General features: G+C 36.6%; 1 protein-coding gene across 3 annotated transcripts in view; it reads left to right on the top strand.

Annotated features, from left to right (window-relative positions):
* LOC117236966 overlaps nucleotides 1-21,026 on the top strand; it is a 126,348-nt gene that overhangs the window by 56,274 nt on the left and 49,048 nt on the right. The window contains exon 1 of one of the 3 annotated variants that reach the window (XM_033500444.1): nucleotides 2,047-3,234. The exons of 1 other annotated variant lie outside the window; for it this stretch is intronic. In XM_033500444.1, coding sequence (XP_033356335.1) covers nucleotides 3,215-3,234 — 20 coding nt within the window. In that variant the 5' untranslated portion in view covers nucleotides 2,047-3,214. Of the gene's footprint in view, nucleotides 1-2,046; nucleotides 3,763-21,026 lie in introns of those variants that run through there. One more of the 3 variants, XM_033500463.1, reaches the window with a different exon arrangement.

Below are 21,026 nucleotides of genomic sequence, written 5' to 3'. Positions count from 1 at the left end.
TAGACTTCGCATAATATACTGTGTCTCATGACTGTAAATATATGAAACCACTCAAAAGCTTTCAATCTTTATATCTCGTGTTATACATTTTTAGATGTTAACTCGATAACAAAAGAACGAAGTACACCATGTTTGACATCGTATTTAGAAAGAATTTTCCCTTTTCTTCTACAAAAAGGATAGATCACGTTCACTGAAAACGAAAAAAGAAAAACGGAAGAACATCGATACATACAATGAATAACCATTTAAATCATACAATAACTATTAAAAATACTCCTACTGAATATTGAAGCTATCTTCGATTTTTGTCAAGCTTCGCTAATACGATCATGACATTCTGCTATCATAGCAGCGCTAATGAATTTTCAAAATGTTTCATATAACGCACATAATATATTCGCAGCGTATGTCTAGGAATATTCGAATAGCTTCATAAGTTTACGTAAGAAATAAAAATTTTAGATTGGTTTTATAGTTATGAGATGTACTCAGTACTTATGTATCTGGCATACGCGAAATGTTCGCTCGCACAATGTAATTCTCCATCACTAGCGACGCAGCGAACGACTCCACGAAACGAGCGTGATCCGCCAACTTTCTGTCTGACATTCTGGCGATCACACGCGTGTTGCTGATAATCACTGGTCAATTGATAATTAATTATCTCGTTGTTGAGCATGCGTTCGACGAGACGTGAGTCGATACGGTTTGCAAGCCAGTACCTCATCTTCGGTCGGGCGAGATGAACCAGCTCTCCAACCAATCCGACTTTGTTTCCTTCGCGATCACCTTTGTTCTTCTTCGACGCTCTTCGAACCAGTCGGACGTTCATCGTGAGAATACTGTAACTTTAACATTTATCGAAGTATATTAAAAGAACTGTGCCGTTGACTCTCTCGAGAAAACAAACTTCGAACTGGCTGGACATTGCGTAAGAGCCGCGCGTCATCCTCGGTATGGTTGATTCAACACAAAGAAGAAGACGGTGTATAGGTGCGTGCCGTAATTTATATCGTGTGGCCGTCATCTTCGCTGCGAAATAAAAATAATAAGTAACGACGGAATATGAAAGAATTCAATCGATAGGATGCACGTTAATGTTGTTACGTTGTTTATGCCACTGATGTGAATTCTCACGTACGATACATTGATCTGTCGATTGATTTGTATGTTTGATCCGAATAAACGAGTTGAATGTTGGAATTTTTAAATTGTCACGTAAATTGTCGCGTAAATTGTCACGCAGTATGCCGTATAATACGTAAATATTTACATCCAAATTGGAATCGAATAAGGAAAAACCGACACGAAATAAATGTGTCGATAAAGCTGTGAAATTGATTAATCATGCCAAAATTTTTGCAATTGAGCAAAGCAAATGAAAGGAGAACAATATTACAAACCTAATTACGAAGAAAGACTATTACACGAACAATGGATATGTTCGATGTGTTGCTTTTACTCGATGTATTGAAGCCAATGTACATTTATCGATAAAAGGATATCGATTATTGTTTCCGACGAGAATACAAGGTAAATAAAGGAACTGCGAACGACACGCCTCCTGCGTGGACTTAAATCGAAATCATTCAACAACGATCGATCCCCCAAAAAAGAAAAGTGCTACTCCTTACTTCTTTTTGTTTACTCAACTTCCGGAGGGTTCAAACCGACTTTGATCCTAAAGTAACGCCAACAGCTTTTTTAACGTATTTACCTTCCTACCTTGCAGAATAGAACAATATCGATAGGGTTGCAAGGATACCCGTAACCCATAGGGTCTATGGGCAGCTAGGAAAGATGTGAAGACTAAGAGGGAGTGAAAAAGGGGTAGGAGGTGAAAAGAAGGGAAAGAGAGTTAAGAAGAAAGAAAAAGAGAGAGAGAAAGATTGTTGGGAGGGGGTAGTAACACAGCGAGAGAGAGAGAGAGGGGGGTAAAGTAAGAGCGATGGAGGGGCAGCCTCGTGTACGCAACGAGTGGAGGGGTAGCACGAGAGGGGTGGGGGTACGGACTAGGCAAGCAACGGCAGCAGGGCAGCGGCCAGGTAAGCGAAGAGCGAACACTAGTGGGGCTGACTCGCGCGCCTCCGAGCCTCCGGGACTCTCACAAGTTGTATATCGTCGTGCTACGCGTTCTACGGTCGTGTTGTTGCGCTGCCACCGTCGCCGCTACGTCGTAGTTGTGCTCGTGCAGTGACAACGCGCCGTCGTGCTCCTACGTGTTGATCGTCAACGATCTAACATCGAACGTATTGCCAACAAAATTCCAGCTAAAGAACGCAACCGATCGTCGACCTGTCTTTGCCGCCTCTTCTTTTCGTTCTTTGTTTTTTATCGCATACACGAGAAAAGCAGGAAGAAGTTTGAGGAGAGACGCAGGTTCACCATATACCCGAGAACACCTCACTCCGAAAGGAGTTCTCCCTCTCTCTCTCTCTCTTTCCTCGGAGCTTTTTACCGTCCACCCTCGTCGCATCGTAACACGCCACTTTGGGTGAGCGCCAACGATCCCCAGTAACGCACCGACTGCTCAGTCACGACGATGTTGGCACAAATCCAAGTGCGCCCAGTGGTTTCCTGCTACCTGCGCCGCGCTGGGGTTCTTACCGTTTTCGCCGTTTCCAATTCGTTCTTGTAACAAACACGGTGAGAAAGTGCGAGTTTAAGGATCAAAGGTTTCAGGGGTTGAACGATCGTGAACACGATCTTGCTGAAGTGTCCGATGCGATTGAGGAGTTTGGTTTGTTACATGTTCGTTTGCTCGATCGGTGGTGGCTGCGAGGGAATCGAACGCCACCACGGCGCAGTGTTTACATGTAGCAGTGCGCGAAGTAATCGAAGGTGCACGAACGGTTTTCACTCGGCTTCTTCCGCGAATTATTCAAGTTTTACCAGCGTTTTATTCAGTTCGCCTGTTTAAAAGTGTAATGTGTGAATCTGTTAGTTCGCGATCTGGTTCGACTTAATGACGGATACGCCTGGTACATTGACCGATCATCGAACGAGGCGAGAGAGTAACATTGTTGCGGTGTTCGCGCGATAGTGTAAGAGAGATTCGATCAGTGAAGTCGACGGGAGAAGTAACCGTGAAAAGTATCGTCAAGAGAAGAAAATCGCATAATAAGAAGTCGCTGAATGCAAGGATTTTGAAAGTAGCTCCAGAAGGCCAGCCCGACGCGATGCGTCGACGCTGCTGACGCAACGCGCCTGGATGCGTCTCACTTTAAGCACGTGAGTGATCCGATTTCCTTAATTTTGAACAAGTTGAAATAAAAGAAAGAAAAAAATAGCGACGATTGAAATTCGAGTGAAGACGTTTTGATTTTACCTCGAAGCGATCCCGCTGGATCGTTCGAGGATCCGATTTTTCTTCCATCTGAATTGTTTAGCGTGCGATCGGGTTAAAAATGGTTCGAAAGCGATCGGGTAAAAGAACGATCTCGGCATGTCCGCCACGATATTCGGATACTTGAATGTTCGTTCTTGTGGCTCGTGATTTACACGTGCGCGTTTTAGTTGTTTGTTTCGATATCCATTGTCGATCACCCCATTCTGTATAGTCGGTGGTAGCCGTGGTGCGATAGTTGTGTTGCTGTTGGTGGTAGTGGTCGCGAGTGCGCACGCGACGACCGGTGGTGAATGATCCTGACTCCGGGCTGACAAAGGTTTTCGTATACGAATACTGGGATGACGTCCGCTTCGGATTACGCGCTCTCTTTACGATCTCGTCAATCTACATCGTCTAACGCGGAACCAAATGTAAGTGTTTTAGCAAGCACGTACGGCATGTATCTTGAAATATGCTCTATCGCGTATTTCGTTAAATTCTATCTCCTTTATCTTGTTATCTTCATGGTTACGCGACGATGAATGGAACCATTTTTTTGCTCGTTCGAAAGCGAACATCTTTAGAGGTTTGCGCGAGGAACGCGTTTAACGCCAGAGGGAACTTGGTCGAGCTGTGTATGCTTGGATAACGGTACTTTAGCTGGCAGGGGGTGAAGTGTTAGGAACTAGTGATACAGTCTACAAACCATGCAAATAGACGTGTAACGTGGAACTAATATTTCCCGTTCTACGACACGCATTGAGAAAGTGAAGTTATATAAAACGAGACTTTATGTCGTGTTCGATGTGAGCTCTTATAAAGATTGCACTGCGTTTCATAGCTGATGCATTGTTCGTACTTCTTGAACATTCTATGAGTATGGTGTTAATGATCGAAATCGGTTAAATGTTTCGTTATTGGAATTTCGTCTGACTTTAGTCAAACTCAAAATACTTTTAATTTAACTAATTGAAAGTTGGGGTTGAAGTTAAATTATAGGAGATTTTATGACGCGTTTATATCTTCCAGTTAGATCCAAAATACATTAGTTGTGAAATTTCGTTATTACTTAAAAATTATTAATAATCCTGATTTTATCCGAAAAGAAATGAAAACAGATATTTTCTTGTAATATCATAATTTTCTTAGATTACCATATTCTCGATGCATAATATTACACTTTTCTAAATAAGTGAATTGTTTATAATTCCGATATTTACTCTATGAAAGAATCTACCTAAATATCGATTCTTAAAAAATATTCAAATAAAAAAAAATTGTTTATTATAATACTCATTTATTTTTCGGCAGATGGTATTCACACGTATCTAGAAATTTTCAAATCTTTGATACAATGCCACTTCAATAAGATATTTATTTTGAAGCCATCGATCTGTCACGTGTTCTAATCTCCCATTCTCCAAGATATCGTACAAGTCTTCTAAGAACAAGCGTAAGTTTAGTTTTACGTGACCGACGCGACGGATAAAAGCGTAGCAATCCGTAGATCCTCGATCGGATGCAACCTATGAAGATGATGGAATTCTGTTACTTTGGTGGTTATCAAAAGCGATGAATTGTCAGTTGAAAAATCAAACGATACGTCGACGATAAGCCAACATATTTTAGATAAGCGAAACGCGCAATTAAAATGCTTTCTGAATGAGACTCGTTCGATTAACCAACGATCGCATAGACTATCCGGCTCTCACGCTCGTTACTGTTCTACTTTCTTCTGTATTTCTCCCTTCTTATCTCTTTCTTGCTCTATCTTCCTCCGTTTCCGACATCTCGACTAATCTTCGATTGCTGCAAACCGTTTTGAACCTTCTTCCTTCTTCTTTCTTCTGGAATGATAAATCAAAAACCCGCTTGCTGTAACAGTTCTCTTTTGTCTGGTAAGATAGCATGTATAGTTAGCTTTGTGCAATTCCTTATCGAGATTCTGATTTTTTATGGTCAATTCAATTTCACTTATCTGTAAAATCAGTAATAATAAAACAAAAATTCAAAAACATTTGTGTGACACAGTTTTGTAAAATAAATACAATAGCTTAGTTACGTACATTTATTAATCGCCATACATAGTATCTAATAGAATCGTAATTATTACTTCAACTATAGGAATAAATTAATTTACTTCTCTAATCCATCATTTAGTTGACACGTGAAAATGAGAATACTTAATTTGTATTTACGTATTCTATAAATTGTGATAATCGATAATACTGCATAATTATTGTCGTAATTTTTTTTTAAATATATATTCCTTTTGATATTGATAAAGATGTATTATTTAATTCTTTAAAGTATTTGAGACAAATGCAGAAGAATATCTTAAATAAATATTTGAAAATCAGAAGAAAATGGTATTGCGACAATTTGCTAATCTTTCTTTTTAATGTTATCTATTTTGCTATTAGAAGAGAATTGGTCATTGACCACCGTACAATATAAATCTGTCTGATATTTGGCCAACGCTATATTCTCTAGCAATAGGTGGTCAAATGTTATTTTTACACATATTGAACACATGTTTTGATAACGTAATCAGTCTCCACCTCGTGTATGTCGACGATAACAAACCGGTCAATTACATTTGCTTCCAATTACCCTGCGTTATTTTTAATGGCTCTTTCGATATATTATATTTCTAACAGGATAGCAAACGCTTACGGTTAAAATCAAACGAGCGTTAAAATCAAGCATGCGCTCGATCTAATACGATCGATGTAAAAGGAAATGCTAGATTAATTTCAAAACATCCAACTCTTACGAAATTTTCCTCGTCTACCAATCTGAATAGTGAAAATGTTCGACGAATATGACGTGATGAACTTAATGAAGCTCAATTCACGCTACAAACATGCGAACGTTTCAAATCCTGGCGACACATGTGCTAAGATGAATAACAAGCGAACACAAGAAAGATTTTAGCGGACGTAAATCCGGTTGTATTGATCGATGATGCACTTCGATCCATTATTGACGTGCGTCGCAAGAATATGTGAAGTGCAACGCTTTAAACCTTGTTCTGCAGTATTGCGAATAGTTTCGTCAATTGCATAACACATAGCATTGATGTTGATGTTATGCACGCAGAATTTACATTGTGACCTTTCTAAGTAGGTAAAAAGTGGAAACAGTAGTATTAGGAAGTATAGTTATAACGATTGCCGATTGAGTTTGTAAATATAAAGCAAATTTGTATATTGAATTTTGAGCGAATTTTTTCTTTACTTCTTCCAAAATATGTTTTATTTGTTTAAGGTTAGTATTTGTGGTATGTTATCAAAAGATTATAACATCCAGTAATTATATAGTATTATATATCTATTATCACAATGGCAAGTATAAAAGTATAATATTCTTAGAAAGTATGATTAAGTCACAGATATAAAGTTTCAATTGAAATATAGTATAAACTAAGATCTCAATCACGATTGATAGAATTGGAGGTCTTAGCATTTTCTTTCTTTCCGATAGAGTATATCGAATAGTAGCCTATACCGATACAAGTACGAGGGCAATCCAATCAGGGAAAACAAGGTCGCGGTAACGATATTATCCGCCTCGTGTCACGGATTGATATCGAATACTATAGCGGTAAGGCTTCGTCAAATAGATTTGAACATTGTGAGCATATAGCGTGCCAACATTTCCTTCAAATTTCCAGAATCAGTAGAACCACGATATCTCGATGCAAAATACATAACAATTGCAATATGAAAATAATATTATCCAAGTGACCTCGTACTCAGATTGCTATTGCGTCTATATTAATATCGATTAATAATTTTATAAACAAGGTACGAATATTTATGCACATAATGAAAACTTAAATTATATTTCATGAAAATATACGGAGTTTACATGAGATAAAAGTAAAAAAATGGCCAAAGTAAAGCATTCGTTTCTATGTCTTAAAATTTTACTTACGCTTTATTTTTTTATTCTCGTATAAACTCATAAAAATATGTATTTATAGTTATACTTGTTTAATTTAATCATAAATTATATGTTCGTTACGGCATAGTAAGTATAAAAAAACAGCGCAAAAACTACTGCAAGAAATTTACCACAATTAGTAAAACATTGTCAGATGATCGTTTAATTTCAGTGACGAATAACCTGGTGAGAAAGAAAATGTGAATAATCGAAACCCGAGAAAGCCCATAAGTGTTTCCTTTTTCTTTTTCTCTCGAAATCTGTATCTTCTCAATTTAATAAGTTCCTAATTCACTTAGGTGTCATTTAGGTAAAAATACCAAAGAGTAGTGTCTCTCGATCTGTGATTAGAATGGAAAGTGGCGAGTAAAAGATTTTCTAAACCTATTCGGTGCTCTAATAGAAGATCCATTACCTTTATCGTCGTTTCAACCTCCGACTCGAAGTCAAGCACTTTGCTGCTTCTTACTCGGTTAGGAAAGGCACGAGAGTACAGGACTGATTTTCTTAGAAATCGACCGGCAATTTCTTATCAGTAATTTGGTCAATTACGAGGTTCGATAATGTGTTAAGTAAAGGTTCTCGTTTATGGGTTGTGGTATTTCTCTTTTCGTAGCAGGTGTACGAATAAGTAACTTCAGCTAAGTTATCTACTTGGAGACATTAAACGTGTAGAAGCAGCCATCCGATCAAGCTATTGCCACGCTATTACAGGCTCCATTGGTTTCTGTCATCCCTTCTTCGATACCCTAGAATTCCAAATATTTCGTCTTATACTCGATTACCAAAAAACCTGTTCATGTATCCGAGTTATCTAATAAATGGGGATAAGATGGTTTCAATTTATACGTAACTATAGTTTCTTTCAATGTTTCGTTTTTTTAATTCACATACTAGGTTGGTGAATATAAAATCTAATTTTTTCGAAGTTTGAATTTGACGAATATTCATTAAATTTAAATGAATCAGCGTTCATAAAAATCTGGAAATGTCATTATTAGTAATCGTGAATAATGAAGACATATAATGAAAATAATAATAAATTTATTTCATATTAAACGATATGAAAGTTGTTGAAAAGAAATTTGGCATTTGAGAAAAGGTAAAGTTATCCTCTATTAGGCAGCTTTTTCATGCGCAAAATCATTTTAAGAGAAACTGTAAATGAATGGAAATGTAAGAATTGTTATATTCTATATTTTATTTGATGATTTTTTTCTCAAATATCTACCTATTGGACATTACTTTAAATAAATTGACAAGAGCAAGAATTCTAACAAAGACCTAATATCATCGTTGTTTAATAGGAATTTCCGTAACGCTGTTTGAAAGAATACGGCCACGTAACAAACACGGTATGAAAGTAACTTAACGCGCCGCGCCGTGCGTATCGCGCGTACTCATTCTCCCTTCATGCACATAAGCACGCGTTTCTAGACTACACGGGGGAGCGTTTGAAAGAGTGACACGGCCAAACGCATACGTTCAGGTTGTACATTTCAATACCGCAAACGATAGCACGTGCAACGCCTTGGGCTGAGATCAGCGAATATAAAGAGCTTATAACTAGCAAGAAGGTCATCTATTCATCCAATGATTTAGTCAAACAAATTTAGAGATTTAATGTATACTCAATAATCTGCATACAATTTCAAACAAAATTGTTCGATCAAGTGATTATCTCAAAATAGCTTCGATTAAAAATTTACGAATTTTTATTATGATTTTACCAACAGCATGACGACATTCCCAAAAAATTGTCAATTTTGAAGTATATACAAAAACCAACATTAAAAGTAAATTATTTCTTAAGACGAATATGTAAATATTTTGATAATAAAATTATATATAAGAAGTATTTCGAAGTTCAAAGAGTGTTTCTTTTTCTAATAATAAACGATATATATATATATATATATATATATATATATATATATATATATATATATATAGATATATATATATATATATATATAGATATATAATATATATAGATATATAATATATATAGATATATAATATATATAGATATATAATATATATAGATATATAATATATATAGATATATATATATATAAACGATATTTTATTAAAAATTCTCATGACACAAGGACTGTTACCTAAATTATAAAAGAAACAGATCTTTTTATCGTCAAATGACCGAATTACTAATAATCTTTTATTTCAAGCCTCGTATTTCAAATAGATTTACTTATAACACTATTCTTAGGTCTATCATTTTTGGCAAGTACTCTTATAGAAAATCAACGATATGTACTTAATTGACAAATCCACTGTCTTGGATAATCACAGATTACGACATGCTTCGAATAATGTAGAAATCACTGGAAACGGTATTTCGGCAATTCACACTTAATCTGACATTCCAATCGCCACGTTAAGATTTTAATAAGTCCACATACGTATTTGTCCTAGATACGTCTGCTCAAGGGATAAGAGATCGTCCAAATATTTTGATAATGCCTATTATCTGAAGATTTCGCAATTAACATCAACGGTGACGCAATATTCGATGAGAAACGAGCAAGCGAGCAATCGATTGTCCACAGTGTTTAAGTTATTCGCGCATGGTTCACGGTGTGGCAATCGGCGCCAGGGCTCTCGCGTCAGATTGAGCTTCGACCTCGAGGCAAACGTCGGGAGCGGGCTCCCGCCACTGTGTGCTAGAGGCTGAATGCTACCAGTGCTACCAGGTAGCAGTGCATGAGGCAAGGTAGTGCGCTGGCTCAGGGTATTTCTACATTCGGTGTTCGTTACGGGGCGTACAAGTCGAATCGGTGTAAGGTAACGGCTAATCCTTCGAAATTACGCGCGCGGTTTCCAACAGCTGCTGGTGCCGCTTTCGCGGGAGGAAGACTAACTAGCGGGTACAAGGTGGTACTCTTATTTTTCCCAACGAACCACTTGGGCGGTCGACTGGCTTATACTACGTGTATTTACTTTCACCCGTATGTTATACTTGGATTCATCGTTTCACGCTATATTTCCTTTTTCATAGGTTCTTGCTTACAGATCTCTATAACTTCTGCTTCTACTCCTTCTCTAAGCGAAGTTGATATTTATGGATAGTGTCGTTAAATCTGTCCGATGTTAGCTGTCTTGGTATATATAACGTATAGATGTAATATACACAACATGTATATACATTCAAGCCTGAAACTCAAACACGCTTACATACGCTGCACATTTCAAAGGATTCTAACTAAACCACTAAAGGACAGCAGAAATCGAGTTAAAGGATGATAATATCACACAGGCCAAGGATCGTTTGTCGTATAGAAAGTACCTCAAACATAATGAAACGTAATTTACTTTGAGCAAACGTCCGATGTAATGTGGCGCAAAGCGCGTTATCGAACGGGAAAATAAATCTCGCAGTATGAAAGCAAGGGAGAGAACGATCGATGCATTCGGTGGAATCGCCGGGGGCACAAAAGACGCGGAGAAGAGCAGCCAGCCCTCAGCTTACAAAGCTCACAATACGGTTTTCTGGTTAACAATCGCGATCTACGTTGATGGATCTCGAACGATACGAACCGGAAACGGGAAAACCACGGGCAAATGACGCGAGTACGATTGCCGCGTCCATTCGAATCTTTCCATTTTTTCGCCTGTTATTAGCCAGAGTCGGCAGAGACGAGCCAAAATGCGGCCATTTCTGACGGTCGTTAACCGAACGTCGAGGCCGCATTGAGATCGGGCTATTGCACTTTTAATGTCGCCTCCCTGGGAAATATCCAAGATTTTCGCCGCAAAGAAGCATATGGAGAAGCTGGTGCTCGAGTTCGTATAAAATATAAAAGATGTAAGAGAAGGAGGGAGAATACGGGCGCTTAGGTTCGCACGGGCGACCGTGCGTCGTTCCCACCCTCGCGAAATAATGGGGACCGTTCGTTCGCCTTTTCTGCCCACGCGCTCGCGTGGCAGGACTCATTGTTCTCCGATAGACGACAGGGAAATACGTAAAGCACTTCTCGCGATCGATTATGCGACACCCTTTTTTCCACGTGTCTCGTGGAACAGCTCGTCTGCCGCTGTCGCGTCCATCTCACGCGCAAAAAACTTTCGCACGAGTTCTACGAGCCGATATTTTCTGTTTCTTTATTGCATCGTATATCGATTTCGTATACCCGTAGACCATCCTTCGCGGGATTTTATTACTCTATCGAGAATTTATGCTAGTCTTGAATTGAGTGAGAAAGATTTATAGAGTCTGATTTTGATCAGTGAAGTATATATACCTTTATTTTGTAGTAGGATTTTATTTTGCAACGAGGGAACTTGTTATACAGATACAATAACAGATTAATTTAAAATTCAGGAAAATAAAATTATTGTATAAATTTCTTTCGCTGGTATTAAATTTAATATTTTTAAAGAATAATAGGCACGATCAAGTTATATATGTATAGATCTGTTACGTGTATAAATTTTATGCAGTAATAGTACAGTAATTGTAGTAATCTTCTTCATTGCAAGTTTAAAAACTTAATTTTGCTTGCACTTTAAGTTCACTCATTAAAATTGGTATGGGATCGTAGAAATATCCTTGTTTGTCATATTGGTTATTGAAAATGTTACGTACATAAAAGATACGGGTACGTGTACATAAGTAAGTGTTTGGATACCTATCAGAGTTGTGGAAAATTTTGAATAGAGCGGATGTGTCTCGTCCCTCAAGGAATTACGAAAAATTATAAAATACTTCACAAAAATGCAAAAGATTGGGTTATCGCTTGAACACATGTCTTAACTTGTTACAAATCCATAAATTATGCTTTATGAATTATGTATATCTATTAAGTTGTCCCAAAAGTTTCTTTCGCTTTACAAAAAAACAATAGATGCACAACATTTTTTGTTTTATATTATTTAATTGAATTATGTCTGATCCATTTTGTTCTATTAAGATAAAAACCATAACATTTGACAGATCAGGTTTCATATTCATACAAAGATGTATTGTTGCGAAAGGCATGTTTGTAGAAGAAAGACACTTTTGGGACAACCTGATATAATAAGTATACATAATAACTATACGTAATGACGACATATATGAAGATAACCCAGAAATACATGAAGAAATCGCCAAAAGATAAGGATTTTACAACTTTCTCACAGCAGAACTCCACTAGAAAAATTCTTGTCAAAAGGTTTGAAAGTTTCTTTTATAGGCATTAATTGAAGTTCTATAATAAAATAATACATAATAAATTCTTATTTGACGGTTAAAAATCAACGCGAGCAAAAATATTTAGCATTTAATGAAGCGGTTTCAAAATTACATATAAAGTATGTATGTTAAGAGTACATTGCTGTTCAAACAAAAAGGTCGAGTTTCTAAAAACGAAATATTTTAATACCGGTGTATAAGATTGCTTAATTATAGCTTAAACATGTATAAAATTGCATTCTATAGATTTTATTATACCTGTACCGAGAAGATATCGCGTATAATCTAATAAATTATCTTCCTGCCAGTATATCGTGATCTACGGACACGCCTTGCATCCTTAATAACCGATTGATGCGCCGTGCTACTTCCAGGAAGGGATGCATTGACTGACTGATTCATCAGATTCCTTGTGTGTTCTTTTCGTCGCCAAATTATTGTTAAAACCTTTCGCTTGCTGAGTTTCAAGGATTCCCCTTTTTCTTCTCTCAATTTTCTAAATTCTTTTGCGTAATTTTATTTCCCATTATTACTTGTAAATTAATCTAATCGTACTTTTCGATTATTAATTACGAGTTTACCTAATTGATCTAAAATAAATTATTCTTTTCCGAAATATTTTTAGATGGATAAAATTCGTATTACATGCGATCGTTAACAATTGTGCGTATATCAAGAAATTGATTCTGGTAAATCGTTGAAAAGAATACCAAAACAAGTTAAAGACACATACCGATATGATAGTCGTGCATATAAATCATATGCAAGAGGAACAGAAGGAAGACAAGTACATAGTAATTGCCTGACGCGGTGGTTCAATTAAAAAGTCAATCAGCCCATTCCATGGACGAGAGCAAGAAGAGCCGGCAAGAGAGAAACCAGAGATTACCTCTGTGATACGTTACACCTTTCGCTGGTAATCTGAATAACCAGTGTGTGATTTACAAATAGTATCACATTACGAAAGAAGATTATATGCTCTTGTACAAAGATGTCTGTAATTAAAAGATTCACTGTTGCTTTAATAAGCGAAAGTATTTAGTTAAATCGTTTATTTCTTGTATATCTTTTCTTGATATTTATAAACATGGATTGGTCGATCGTTATAGATTTGCTCTAATATTAATCTGTTAACAACCAACCCGGAGAGGACACGTTCACTCGCCATTCAGGTTGCCAATCACTTGGACATAATATTTTTATTAAGGATCCCTTATTTCTTGTATAGTTTTCTGGTCTTAAGTAACTCCAGATCGACGAAACCAATTCAAATGAATGATATCAAATTTTTTCATTATTTACCTATTTTATATGAAAATCAATAATTCTAGTTATTCAATTAACTTTTAATTCCGTGGCCATAAAAGATTCTTGCCATACGACGACTCGGTTAACAGATTATCATTTTGTACGATATCTCAATTAATAAGACGTATACGAAAGATTGTCATAAAGCTAGATTTACGTTGAAATAAACTAGGACCAGCTACGAATCGTTTATTGCTGTACAAAACGGTCCCGATAGCCTAGATAAAAAGTCGATGATGAGAGCATCATTTCGGTTGGAGGAATAACGAGCTAGACCACTCGTAAAAGATTTAGTTGGTGAATGTTCATATGTGCCCTGTTCCTCGAGATAGGCCTGGGTATAATCCTCGAGAGACAGCTGTTTCCCCCGAAACGGCGTAAATCTCTCTTTCTCTGGTGGTCGGTATCGTTAATGATCGTGTAAATCACAATGAACGGCCAAGTAGCACGAACGGGACGGGGAGTCGTGGATCCACTCGATGAATCGACTACCACCATGCATGCCAACCTTCTATAAGGGTAGAGAACAGGACATGAAAGTCGGCCCCCATGTCCTCGTTACTATGCCTGACGTCACTGGGATCTCAGGACCCTCTAACGAGTGTCTTCTGCAGCGACTGCCCTGCCAGCAATTAATTTTTATGTCGTGAAAGTTTAATGGGATGCCAAGAGTGATGACAGCCATGTCGAAGATGAAATAAGAAGGTCGGCGGAGCCAAGATTAGCGGTTAATTTTTTAATATATGATATCGTAAAGCTGTTGACATTTTGCACAGATTTTCGTTATTTTTTAGCGAATCATAAGCATATCATTTCCTACGTTTCGTATAATTCTTATATTATTCTTCGAAAAACGTTATATTATTTCTGATGGCTTGGAGTGGCTTTCATTAATCTTTCGGTGCACTTGCTGGTTACATTATTTTAATATAAAATTAAATAGATCAAAATGTTTCCCTGTTTATTATTTATATATCAAACCCTTTTTGAGCTCGTAATACGCGATAGTGAAGCTTCAACATTCTGAAGCTCTTTTTATATCTGTTTCAGGTATTTCTTTCTTCTAGTTCACTCTAATCTTCCACTAGGCGAATATATTTCTTGTATCTATATATAATTGTGTGGGGCTTAGTTATCGAAGTGTTCGCTATCGTCGAGAGACATGAAATTGTAACAATAGATTATATCAGTGTTTCTCTTGAAGTGTCCATATCGATACCTTGATATCAACGTTGACGCACTGATCACAACGTTCTGAGTGGGTGTGTATGTGTGTGTGCGTGTATTTAGCTAGTAATTTTTCAAGATTGGTAGAAGGACTTAAAGTTTATATTGATATCTTTCCATCTATAAAAGTTTTTGGCAAATTTCATTTGTCGTTTATTTTTTATTTTTACATTATTGTAATATATATATCGTACAATTTCATTTATTGCAACAACTCGGGAAATAAGACACTTTGAATAACTAAGCAATTTAATAGAGGTACAGCATTAATAGAAAGTTCGGAGCATGTTAGGATTTCAAAAGATTGCAGCACATCAGGATTTTGAAAGAAATAATTACTTCCTTAAACGCAATAAATAAATATTTTCATAATATTCTTATTTTTCTGAAAAATGTACGAAAAAAATTCGTTTTATCCAAAAAGCAAAGGGTGCACCGTACTCTTGCAGAATAAATATTCGTTATAATTATAATCCCGCTTCTATAACTGGTATTTCGCATTGAACAGCGGTTTATAATAAAACACCGTTTACTAGTGTCTTTCAGTAAAAATTTGCATATCTACTGTTCTCGTTTCCACCATCGCTTCCATTGAAACTAGCGAGAATTATTACTCAGGATGTAACAGTTTCCCATTATGGAAAATTCTGTTTACAGATTGAACTTAGCAAGTCGATCGTCGTTCTCTAACGTTCTTTCTACAGCGAATTCTCATCTCTAGAACGTCGGCCATCGACTTCAGTTTAGTTGAGAGTTTTAGAGTATTGCCTCCATCGTCGTTCACCTCTTGCCCCTTTCATCCCCTTCTGGCCGTTGGCTCTCGTCGAGAAAACGTAGTAACCTGAGTCCAAGGGACACTTCCAGTTTTCGTAAGTTTCCGGGCGCCACTATTGCCGCCGTTCAGAAAACTTTATTCCGCTGACTTGTCGCGAGTTCCCCGTGTCTTGTTTTGTCCGGGTTCGCCCCGGCTTTTGCTTCCTACCTCTGCAATCCCTTGTCGGCCGTCGAACCCAGAATCCTCGTCACGTAACTCGTTGAAGAACGGTGCTACCGGGATAAAAATTCCAGTTGTCCGAGCTGGTGCTGCTACTGCTATCGCCTTCTCGAGTACCGCAGAAACGCAAAAGAAAATTCTTCGAGACAGATTTTACGATCGAACAATGTTAACCGAGGATGTCAATGCGCGTTTCAAAGAGGAGTTTCTTTGCTATGAGATTTTACGCTGTGTTCCTACTTTCTACGTTTCTATGATTTCGAAAGTTTTTGTCCTAGTTAATATGGAATTGTCAGTTGTTTTCGCAATGATATTTTTAAATTCTGAATGACTTTTTGCATACTCGGGTGGTTTTTAAAGTGTTTCCTTTATAAAAGAATGTTTCATATCGAAATTTTCTATAAACGTAAAAGTAGAAAGTAATCTGGTGGCATCGAGTACGGGGATCGTAGCGATGATAAAGATTGTCCACCAGAACTAATCCACCCATTGTGTAGTGGACAAGTTTTACAATTCACTCGAAGTATTAAAAGACAGCTAAAAACATTTCTTATCAAAGGCACAATATTTCTCGCCATTTTTTAAATTTTACGTAGAAGACTTATTAATTAACAATCATAGCGAATAGTATCAACTTGACAAAATAATCAACGCGCTTAAAATTTCCGAAAAATTAAAAGATTTTTTAAATGTAATGATTAAATCGTTAAGATGTTTTAAGATGTTTTCGATCTTCTAAAACTGCGAGGACCTTCTTAAGTTGTATAGTAAACACAAACTTCACAATATATAGGTAAAGATAAAATTAAGAAGGAAAGTGGGAAAAATTTTGCGATGTAGGCTCGCGTTGATATCAGAAATCGTCTGGGTTGGAAATACGATGCAGATACGATAACAAGGCAAGTGTGTTATCGTACTCGTTTGGTGGTAAAGGCGAGTATCGCATCGGTCAGCTACATTGAACTGCTGTTGCTGCTGTTATAAGCTTTGCATCCAGTGCTGCTGGAGCCACACCACGTGATTGGAATGGCGCGTTTACAATGACGATCTCGTTGAGACGGGTCAGTGATCGAGAAGCTAAATATTTAAAGGAAGATTGATGTCTGAATTCATTCCTATCAATATTATCGAGAATTGTACAGCGCTTCTCTATTTAGCAAACCTGTGCGCAATTATCTCACCCGTGAAGTTATTAGAAAGTCATCGATTATTGAGAATTATTAGAGAGATGCTTACATTCTACTTTTCTTTTTTCTTCAGATTTTAATAAAAAATACATTGTTACATTGATACACGTAATAGATGTGAAATCGTCATTACTTGCATAAAGAAAATATAGACTAAATAATAAAAATTTCCAAACGTCATAAATAGTATCTCTGGAAAATTTGTTAGCTGCAGCAGCAAAAATAACAATCGATGAACTTACACATCACTGACAGTAAAAAATCGAAGGTACTTTGAGGCCGAGGTAGTTCCAAGTAAAGCGAAGACCAAACCGTGGCATTCGAGCCGCGGATATCGACTTACAGAGCCGTCGACCCCTCACAATGTTTTAAAAAATTCATGAGTTTGCGTCTATTGAATTAGTCTCTACCAACGATCCCTTATCGACTACAAGTAGTCCACAATACCACTTAAAACTTGAACACGTGCATCGTATACATGCGTACAATTAAAAGATGTGCTCATAATATCTACGTACACGTTATATTTTTCGCCTTAAATTATCCCGCTTCTACAAATCTTTTACTTTTTGAAGATTTAATTCATCAAATACAATGATATACGTGTAGGATTTAAACGACAATAGTGTAAAGTAATGTTCATATTCGCATAACTGTTAGGGAGATAGCAGTATTGTAAATATCATGTGGAAAGATAACAGGGGGTATTACTACCAGACAGCCTGGCTGTAATTTTTAAGACGTTGGCAAGAGTATTTGTGGAACTGTTGTTTCAGTTATCACATTCTAATACAGATTCACACAGATTTAACTTCAAGTGTATTATTTCGCCTTCTTTTACATTCTATTCTATCTCGCTGGTTTCTGAACATCTCTATTGTTAAATTAAAAATTGATGAATGTAGTTTGCAGAGAATATATTTGTTAAATTTTCCTATGTATATTCGCCAATATATATCATAAAATATAATAGAATATAAAGAAATATGAAAAAGACGAATTACTTAAAAAATGAGTAATAAAGAGGCAAACAAGTAAAAAGGCAAAGAGTTTGAAATTTAAGCCTATGAATAATTGAATGGAAATAAAATGGCTTTTAAGTTGTACTATACTCGGTAAATTGTAATGTGTGTTTCCTCTATTCAACATTACATCATTTTTTGATGAAAAATCTGCTACCTGTATCTACTAAGACGATCGGCAATGATTATAGAACTATATTTTACTGTTATTTCAACTTTGATCAAAATGTACTGTAGATTATTATTCGAGATGTCCATACAATTATCTTGTTGAAATCTATTAAGAAAGATGTTTACCAGGCTTATGTAATTTACCTATGGACGAACCGAGCATGATATTTCTCATTGAAATTGGAAATGCCCTGGGTTACGGTACTTTGGTTCGTACCTTGTTCGTTGCACCTCAATTCCAGGACATCGCCAACGATGACGATCGAAGTATCTAGTCTTGGAAACTCTTGGATACTTGACGTGCACGGTCCCCTGAGTTTCGAGTGTGCTTCACGGCATTCTTCGTGGGAAAACCAAACAAACATCTTGAGTTCACGACGCGGGCGGCCTCGACTTGTAGTTATAGAGTGCCTCTGAAGTATCTACGGTGTATCATCTGCTATACTCATACATATCGATGGACATTAATTGAACGTGGACAGATTGGATCATAGAAAGTCCAACTTTTTTAATTGAACGTTATGTACAATAACAGTTATGAAGAAATCCTAAGTATCGACAAAAATTCCTATGAATTTATATTTTTAATCGATACAGTTTTTGTAAATATGCTTTTATCAAACATAAAATTATCAAAATGAAAGGTATTCCATGTATGTAGATCTCTAGAAGTATTAAAATAAACTGTACGTTGCGTATTAGTGTAGACTAGTTAACGAGCACATGCACCATGATTAGCAAGACATGGTAATCAAGTTAATTACTCGATTAATAGATAAATGTCACGTAGAGCTTGCAAAGGAAAAATAGAAGGAAAAAGCGCCAACTAGAAGAACCAGTGACATCGTACGGTTGCAGGAGTATGAGTGTTAAATGATTTTGTAGGATCATCTATGTAGAAAGACCACCTATGATGAGGTTCCCGTGTTTGCGTTTCCACGCCAACATGTTCGGTAAATTCGAGGTTACATTTTGGAGATATTCGTGGGCCTGTTGTTCGCTTGGATTAATAGCCAGATCGATTAGGGTCGGGAGAAAGATCTCGCGCCTTCGTTTCGCGCGTGATCAACTCTAATGGGCCGTTATTTCGAACTCACTATAGCACAACTGCGCATTCGATCAAGCAGTAATAATCCTAATAACGATGTGTCGAGGCTATAATTGATAGTCGTAAAACTGCTATTGCCTATCAAAACTGAATAATTGCCTACCTATTGATCGGAAATTAAGCATATTAATTGAAACAAGTCAAACTATTGACGCTGCTATTACTAAACAGTAACAATAATTGCGATTAAGTATACGATGAGATAGATTTAATCGTGACATAAATGGAAAAACGGGCACGATATTCGACGATAAGGAGCCTGTAACTTGAAACAGTATTTTCAAAATATATTATCGATACATAAATAACATATGTACAGTGCGCATGTAGGTTAACAAAAAAGAAGTATATGAACATGTAAATTTAAGTTCATAAATTTGGGATTTTTCGTAAAAACGTTACCGCTATTTTATGATTTCATCGTTATGAAGCTATTGTAATTTCAAAAGCAAAGCTGAAATGTAACACAGGTATTGCAGTTGATAAATATTCAACGAAATCAAATACGCACAGTTCAGTTAAATATACGATGAAGTTACATTCTATAGCTAAACATTCGCTGAAATGTTATGTTGTCGAGTAATAATGCAATTGTACATTTTTATCTTCGATTATAAACATTTATATCATATCGTTCGTTATTTCATGTTATCACTTCTATATTTCACTTTATCATATTCTATATCAATGTTATTGATCTTATTAAAAGCCGTAAGTAAGCTTAATATTGTCTCGTTAAAGTGGAAAAACTATATGCTCCGAATAGATCACGATATAACAAAAATATATTTAAAAGGAACATCGCGATAAAGAAACTTCAGAACTCTCATTGTCGAAGGAATTATCGAAAATTACAAATTATTTTAGGGCAAAGGAATATTGCGGTTTACTGTCTGCGACGTCTCATCGGCTAAAGTATCGAAAAAGGATATTTCACAATACCTTACGCACGATCGAACAGTTTTTCGTGCGAGATTATGCTTAATGGGCTGTTATTTCGCGCGAACCAGATTGCAATTACATATTCAATCAGAGAATAATAACTCCCGCAACAATATATCAGTACTGCAACTGATAATCATAGTGTTCCATCGGCAGTGAAAATTGTTGCACCGAGTGCGGTCCGGTATCGGTGTAACGTCCACCGGAATTGCCACGCGTGACGATCAACTCGTTATTTATGCGGCCGATGCCGCCTTTCCTCGTTCCACATCACGCTTCTTCATATATCTTGTCCGTCGGCGACCCTACTCTTTTTCCGGACGTGACAACGAAAGCTGATCTTCGAAATTCGTCGAACGTTTCCAACGAATTCCAAGCTTTCTTTGATGTGAACTATAATGTAGAAATTGATATCGAACTTCGACAATGGATAATCATGGATATCACAGAAGTGTTTTATTTCTTCTGCTGGTAATACATTTTTTTTATACGACAAGATTATTGAAATTGATTAAATTCAGACACAAGTAGAACGACATATGTATTGTATGTCAAGGTATAGATCATTGCAAATGTTGTTATATTTCTTTAAAA

Source organism: Bombus vosnesenskii, unplaced genomic scaffold (genome assembly GCF_011952255.1).
Source record: "Bombus vosnesenskii isolate JDL3184/JDL3185 unplaced genomic scaffold, Bvos_JDL3184-5_v1.1 scf7180000013264, whole genome shotgun sequence".
Taxonomy (NCBI): domain Eukaryota; kingdom Metazoa; phylum Arthropoda; class Insecta; order Hymenoptera; family Apidae; genus Bombus; species Bombus vosnesenskii.
Note: the sequence above shows the minus strand (reverse complement) of the source record. Positions and strands in the feature narration are given on the sequence as shown.